This window comes from Barbatula barbatula, assembly GCF_947034865.1.
Source record: "Barbatula barbatula genome assembly, chromosome: 3".
NCBI lineage: Eukaryota > Metazoa > Chordata > Actinopteri > Cypriniformes > Nemacheilidae > Barbatula > Barbatula barbatula.
This window is the reverse complement of record NC_136764.1, coordinates 6,099,342-6,107,048: the sequence shown is the minus strand read 5'-3', so window position 1 is coordinate 6,107,048 and position 7,707 is coordinate 6,099,342. Positions and strand designations below refer to the sequence as shown.

The 7,707-nt window shown below is 37.1% G+C and overlaps 1 protein-coding gene across 2 annotated transcripts; it reads left to right on the top strand.

Annotated features, from left to right (window-relative positions):
* Window positions 1-251: 251 nt before the first annotated feature.
* Window positions 252-7,573, top strand: ccl25a (chemokine (C-C motif) ligand 25a). Of its 2 annotated transcripts, none has more exons than XM_079453368.1 (6): window positions 252-373; window positions 3,657-3,783; window positions 4,755-4,828; window positions 6,130-6,247; window positions 6,392-6,503; window positions 6,769-7,573. In XM_079453368.1, the coding sequence occupies exons 3-6, from the start codon at window positions 4,765-4,767 to the stop codon at window positions 6,781-6,783; spliced, it is 309 nt and encodes a 102-aa protein (XP_079309494.1). In that variant the 5' UTR covers window positions 252-373; window positions 3,657-3,783; window positions 4,755-4,764; the 3' UTR covers window positions 6,784-7,573. The 2 variants fall into 2 exon arrangements, with proteins under 2 accessions (XP_079309494.1, XP_079309495.1); XM_079453369.1 differs by lacking the exon at window positions 252-373 and adding an exon at window positions 3,404-3,534.
* The last annotated feature ends 134 nt before the right edge of the window (window positions 7,574-7,707 follow it).

The following is a 7,707-nucleotide window of genomic DNA, read 5'->3' as shown; positions in this document are numbered from 1 at the left end:
GCGTAGCTAGCCCCTTTTTAGGGGTGCTTCAGCACCCCTAAAAAGAAGCTCAGCACCCCTAAAACTTGGAGTAAGAAATGTTGTTATTCTAAAAAAAATCGTCTTTTACAAGGTTAAATTATGTCCAAAACATACTCCGTAGTTTTTTGTTTAAAATGTATGTGTTAAGGATGAAAATGAAACATCCCCGCTTAGCAAATGGTGTCATCCTCTTCTCTTCTTCTACTTCTCCTCTGTACCTGCACCGCTCAGCGCGAGACACACGCGGAGTGAGAACCCGTTATGTTGTGTTGTGAATCAACTAAGTTGCTCCAAAGCTGTCTCACACTTCTTTCCTTTTACATAGAGTTGTTCCGATTGCGAAACCATATCGGTGAGTACTGGAGTCAGTATCCTGAATCACCTTGGTACACCTATAACAAGTGTTTATTTTCGGACTATTTTAGTCCAGCGGGTCGCCGCCGCTGTGGAGTAGCACAGGACATGGGTGACTCGTCCATAGTCATAAACGGAGAGAAGTAGCGCCGGTTAATATGTTCTTCCGCAAGACGCATGCAGTTCTGTTTATTAACTGCTAGCGCGTGAAACAAAAACAACTAAACTGCGGACCTGTGTCTCTGTTGTTAAAGTTTATCGTTCATTTGATACTCATTTTAACAGTCTGCAGTCACGTAAACATGACGTCACGTGCGTCTTTTCTGGTCAGTCGTCATGGAAACGTGATCGCCCTGGCGTTTGGACCAGAGTGTCAGAGGAAGTGATTCTTTCTGAAGCGCAAGAGTGATGCTGGTACAGTTCAGATTCGTGTTCCCTTCACTGAAAGTGTTTTAGTGCCTTGCGTCGGCTCCATACATGGCTCAGGAGGACAACAGGCCAAAGCAGACTCCAGCACCTATAGCTGTGATGTCTATTGAGAAGGAGTTGCTTGAAATAATTGAACCCCAAAGGGTCATTGACAGGTTTGCCATCCTCAAAGTGCGGCGACATAGATTAACTCTCCCAAAGTAGAGCCAAATGGGGATTCAGGGGAAGTACTTATTTTAAGATTTCCCTCTATTTCTTTTTTTATATCGTTACTTTCTAAGTATTTTCAAGACCTCAGTAAATTATCTGGATATTTTGGAATTTTTGGTTTTACCTTCTTTTTTTTTATTTATTGATGATTTATATTGGTTTATGAAAGTTCAGACTGGCGTGCGACCAGATATATTAGAGATGGTCATTTGTAAATAATTTACAGAAGGTGAATTACATTTTGTTGTCCAAGTACCTGTTACTTTGTTGAATGACAATAAAGTTGAATATTATCTAACCAATCTGATGACTGTTGATACAGAAGGAGGAATATGGAGTTAAGGTTCAGGAGAAGCTGTGTGAAGAAGGTTTTGTGTTTGTTACAGGGGGCTGTCTGTGTGAACTCTCACAATTAAGCTGGTGTTCTGAAAAGGTCTCAAACCTTGTTTGGATGTGTTAGCGACCACTCATTCAGTACTTTAGGTTTAGTTAGTTAAAACGGCTCCGTTCTAACGTTCTTACTTTAAAGGGATTGCCATGCAAGGAGTTCTGTTCTGCAAAAAATGGTCTCCAAAAAAGGTGTCAAAAAAAATCTGGATTTTGGAGTTAGTTGAATCAATGTTAAAATGATCAAGTTATTTTTCAATAGACACATTTTTTGTTTTTGTGTGAAAAGAGGGTGGGTGGTGGCAGTGGGCCTCATTGGGAGCTCAGCACCCCTGAAGCTCTGACCCTAAAATCGCCCCTGCATTACAATATATACGTTACAATTGATGTGTGTCCAAGAGCATATGAAAACAAAGATCACATATTGAGCACAAAACTTGAAAATATTTGCATGTTGATTTGGAATGAAAAAAAGTTCAAATATTTCTATATGACATTTTTTGGATTTACTTTCATTAGGTGATCCTCAAACAAAACAAAACTCACAAAAAGCTCACATCATTGTCAGGAGCACCACACCTGTGAGAAACAAAACACTTCTGCTCTCAAAACATGATGTCGCGCTATCGTATGGCCACTTGAAATTCCCACATTGACGCTCTGGCGTCTCTAAAATAGAAATGAGGGGTCACGGGGGCAACACTTAAAACACATGATTGAATGTTGTGCTGACAGAAGAGTTTGAAATATGGTTTAAAACGCTGTCAGAACATGATACAACATGAGACAGTGAAATATACTGAGATGTGTTCTTGTGAATTATATGATCCAATTCATCTTTGTATCCGGTGGAGTCTCTTTGCATTTAACATCAAACAAGTCTTGACATAATTTGACAATTTGGGTATGAAAAGGATTTAATAGTTAGTTAATATGGTGAACTGGGGTTGATTGGGACATTTTTTACATTACTCTTATTGTTAAAAGGTGTCTTATAAACCTGAATCCACCCAATGCATTTGTACGGTTTTTAATATTGTAAAATGTGTTGTAATGATGTAAAAAGTTCAGGTTGTACGAATTGGGAATTTTCATAATTTCACTCCGACGGTTATTTTATTATTCAAGCATTGGACTTTGTTGCCAGGGTGTTGCTTTGGTGTTACTGGTGGTTTACAGACGGATCAAATAGTCTTAAGATACATGACAGGTTGCTTACACACTTAAGTATAAAGGTGCTTAAAAGGTTCTTCAAAAACCAATTTTTGGTTCAACAAAGAACCTCCCAGTCAAAGGTTCTTTAGTGAAGAGGAAAGGTTTTTTGGATGTTTAAGGTTCTTTATGGAACCATTTAGACAAAAAAGGTTCTTCTATGGCATCGAAGAACCTTTTGAAGCCCCTTTATTTTTACGAGTATATTTGGAGTTGGGTCTAAAATATTTTCATCCATTTTATAGTCCACCAGGCAAAATTCATAAAACCTGATCAGTAGCACAACAGTATATCTGTCAACCTCAAAATGTTTGAGAATTCATTGAGTTTGCATTTTAATGCAGTCAAGTACGATTCATGACCTTGCTGTAGAATTAATTTCTGTGTATCTAAAGAGAAAATTACATTAAAAACAACGTGACGATCTGAAAGTAAAATGTCACAGATTCATGACATGCTAAGAGGTTTCTAATGCAAGAAACACGATATTCCAACATTCATGTTGATGGAAACGTTTGTTTGGGTCTTCAGAGGCTGAAATCCGACACGTAGCTCTTGGCAGTGCATTTCGTGAGATTGCAAAACGCTAGAAGTTTCATTCAACAAAAGTCAAGTTTAAACAGCCCTGTCGGTTTGGATTGAGTTTCCAAATAAACGCTGCGAGGCCAAAATTTTTACTAACATCTGAACGATCAACACACAACTTCAGCAGAAATGAGCACCTCCGGGTGCTGTTACGTAAGACAAAAAAACGTGTCTCTTAAAAGGTTACAGTCATTTATTTTCAGTTGTGGTCAATAACTTAAGGACGTCCTTAGATAAACACCTATAACTTCTTCATGCACGCTGTGTCAAAACAATGAAACAATCATTTAAAATACAACTTAATGAAAAATAAACAAAACATTACCAGAAAATCAGGTGAAGCTATTTATCTATAAGGTTTAGCTCTGGAATAAAAATAATAAATGTACAGATGAAGCTGTGATGGACAGATAAGTAACTGTAGAATGTTGATCTCACCGGTTGCTTTCATTTTTTAGAAGGATGTGGCTTCACCTGACTCAGGTATCAGGGTTGGGCTCGTCATAAATAAACGCAGCTCGGACATGTGTGCAGAACTTTGGATTTGAAAAGAAACCGCACTCCTCTTTTCTTTGTCGAAAAAAGGTGAGTAGACATAGAAAACAGAAACAAGGCTTAACAATAACACATGAACACATCTCTAAGAGTAACATTGCTTTTAAGAAACAGCATCGTTTCTGTTTGGCTTACCAACGAAAATGCACAAATTTTTATTATTTAATGCATTAAAATGACACACACTATCATTTACTTGAGATTTCACTCATTTTCACTCATTGTTTTTTCGTTTCGAAAGCCTTTGTGTAACTTTACAATGCTGATTTATAAGCAAGCATACGCTGTAAAACTTTGCTGTATTTTGTTGCAGCAGGTTTGCCAGGAACGTATTGTAAATGTTATTTACAATTTTGTTTTAAACATGAACTTGCCTGTTCTTATATTTTCTTTCATAAAACACGACTAAATATCTTTGGTCACATTTCTTGTTATCTAAATGTATCGTGATTTAAGAAGTTTAAAATATTTTTACTAAAAAACATGACAAGAACTGTTAGGAAGAATGTCATTTTTTGCAGTGTTGCTGTCTCTTCTTGCTCGTTTTGAATCTCAAAAGTCAAAGTGTTTTCATTTGGCTTAAAGTAAAGTTGTGACCTGGGGGTTAGAGCGTTGGGCTTGTGATCAGAAGGTTGCTTGTTCAAATCTCAATGTCAGCAGGTCATGACTGAAGGGCCCTTGAGCAAGACACCTTACCCCTGATTGCTCTGCAGTAATGTGACACTGTAAAAAAAAAACTACTTGTAAGTCGCTTTTGTCTGCCAAATGAATAAATGTAAATGTAAATGTAAGTAGTTAAATCTACAGTAAGTTACCGGCAAACCTCCTGCAAAACTACGTTTAGAGTTAAATTCTTTACGGCATCAGAGTTTTTATGGTTACTCTCAATGTGATAATGATATCCAAGGGTCAAGGCTCTTTAATGATCATAAGGTTTAAATTAACTCTCGTAACAGATTTATATGCATAAGCGAGTCATGATTTTCTTTCTCATTTTACAGTAAAGACACCATGAGGTTTAACATACTCTTCATCGCCGTCCTATTGTGTCTCCTGTACCTCACATTGGCACAAGGTAAGAAGCAAATGTTGAGCAATAGGATTATGGATAAATAATGCATTATCATCTGCATTATTTATATGCATTTTCACAATTACCTGTATAAATCTAACTAACAGTAATGAATTGCAATGGCGTGAACAGCCCTTTCTAAAGGTATTCTTATAGATGTAAATCTACAAACTCAACATTCTTCAAAATAAAGATGCTAAAAACATTTTTCAGAAGTGATGCCACAGGGTAAATCATTTTGGTTCCTTAAAAACCCTCTCTTAACCTCGTGCCCGTTTCTACCTTTTGTGAATGTTAAAGGTTCCTTATGCAATCATACCTATTTTTAATTATATTTCTGTTTTGGTATTCTTTAAAAATTGGTAATTATTGAAAAAATATACGAATACATTTCTACGCACCTTCGAAGAGCAAGGAAGAGATATCAAATACATTTGAAAGGCACAGTAAAGTGTACCGTACTGTTCATGACCGTGTTTACACATTTCTCTAATGTGTTTTTAAAAACAAATCATTCAACGTTTACTAAACGCACATGTGGATCTTCATAATGGAAGTCTTATCAGACACGTACTTTGCAGAGGTTCTGCCCAACAATCCTGATAAACACCTGCACTGCTTTTATTCAGCCCTTCCTTGAAGATCATTAATAGTTTAATTTGATAACGGTACATTTTAAATCAACATTAAATCAACATAAAGGCCCAAAACAAAGCGTGCAAACTAATGTGCCATGTGCCAACCAACTTACATTTCAATTCTAGCGGTTTATTGCCAAAATATGCAAACAAAAATATTGTATTTTACTCTTTTATAGCTCAAGAGATTTGATTCGAGTTCTTAGTTGAGTTTCATGTCTCAGATGTTTCTCCTAAAGTTGCTCGGGAAAAATAAAAACAGAAACAAATGAAAGTGTAATTGTTAAAACACATAAAGAGTACGGACGTGTAAATGACTGTAGATTGTAGAGGTCAAATAATCTGGATTTGTATAAATATGATAAGAACTGTTAAATTTTGCAGACGTCTGAGCTCAGCTTGACACTTTGTTGACATCTCTTCTCAAACTCTAATGACAGACACAGTTGTGACATTTCTGACTCTTTTCGTAGACTTGTCAAATGTTTTCCTTTCCATTTAATCTCACTGGTGTCTGGGAGAATTCATTAGAAATGAAAGAGATCTTGATTTGTCTTTCTAATGTGAAGGTCGGATCATCGGTAGAGGTGAAATAATCACCATATACGTGCAGTGAGTGCATGCTCTTAGCATCCTCTGATGTCTGTTGTATCTCTCGGGCTGTAGGCTCGTATGAGGACTGCTGTTTAAAGTACATCAATACAATCAAACCGCACATGAAGAACAGAGTGGTCAGCTACAGAAAACAACAGCTGGATGGAGGATGCAACATTCAAGCTATTATGTGAGTAACATGAAATGCATTCATCCCTCCGTATGTCCGATTCACATCACTGGAGAGGAAAACAGAAAACAGAGATTACAGAACACAAATCGGTAATGCATGGACACGTCTTCTGTCACAGTGACTCTCCGTGTGTCTCCACAGCTTCACAATGAAACACGGCCGCATGTTATGTGTCGATCCCAGAGAACAGTGGGTGCAGGACCTGATGCAACGAGTGGACAAACGGGTGGCCGGTTCTGTTATGAGGAAGAAGGTGCGTACTGTGCATTAAAGACGAGAGATTATTTCTTTAAAATGACATTTTAATTTACATCAAAAAATGACAAGCACATAAAAATATCCTTATGATAGAAACATTTAGTAAAACTGCTGGATGAACTAAATTGGTTGTTTTTCAGATCTTTGGCTTCAAACTTAAATACGCATGTCTTATTTTAAAATACTTTATTTACAAGAAAGCACTGCTGTCATTGTATGAAGTTGTGTATCAATGAATTGATTTCGTTTTTAATGACCAGAATTCAAGGGTCTAAAGAAGCCAAAGAAACCCAAAAGAGGACCGGAGGGAAAGCAGCCTCAATGTGTCAGCCAATCATATCGCTCTCTTCCTTGTCTTCATAAAGCTTTGAGTGCCGTCACCCTGAGGAGACTTTTTAACATGGACTGGCTCAGCACTTCCTGTTTGCTTTATTGAAAGACAGCTGCTTAAATGCTCACAATGGAAATCATTGCCTTTATTTTCCTTTTACACATGCTGCTGTTGACTTCATTTAAAGGCTCATTTCCTAACCCCAGTGACCTTGTTGTTTATCTTCCAAGGCAGCATCCTAACATCCTAAGTCATTGATACGAAACACTAAACAGGTAGTTCACTAGGTTTAAGAATAGAGCATACATCGTGAGGTTTATATGATTAAGCTATTGTACCATGAACTTTCACTTGACACACCTGATTTACTGCCCTACAGTATCTATGATCAACAGTCAGTGTGATAAATTGTTGGAGAAATGTTGGTGGGGAGGTTTTGGATTAACCCCCGCGGTACGTTCAGAAGTGATTGTTCGGTTTAAATGCTGTATAAGATTATTTAGCTGTTATTTAGCTTCATGCATTAAGCTCAATGAGTGATTATTGTTTTGTTTTTGATGAGAGAAATATACACAGATCTATATTCATGAATCTCGTATTCTTTATTCTTAAAAATAACTGGAACTTATTATTTAGCTGTTGAAGTTGCTGTGCGTGTTTTCTCTAATTTCCAGTGAAAATGTAATTTTATAGAGGAAGTGATGAAACAACACAATAAAGAAATCTCTACAGTGCTAAGACTCATTCTGGGTTTATGTATTGATACGCTGAGAAACACGAAAGCAACAGAGCTGTTGGAAATCTTTCAGCTGGGACGACAACATACATGACGACTGGAAAATAATCAACAGACTGCTTGGGCTGACCA

Excerpts from the sequence above, each read along its gene's own strand:
- ccl25a (XM_079453368.1), top strand. The coding sequence starts at position 4,765 with ATGAGGTTTAACATACTCTTCATCGCCGTCCTATTGTGTCTCCTGTAC. Across the intron at positions 4,829-6,129 it reads GTACCTCACATTGGCACAAG|GCTCGTATGAGGACTGCTGT; the intron begins GTAAGAAGCAAA and ends CTCGGGCTGTAG. Across the intron at positions 6,248-6,391 it reads TGCAACATTCAAGCTATTAT|CTTCACAATGAAACACGGCC; the intron begins GTGAGTAACATG and ends GTGTCTCCACAG.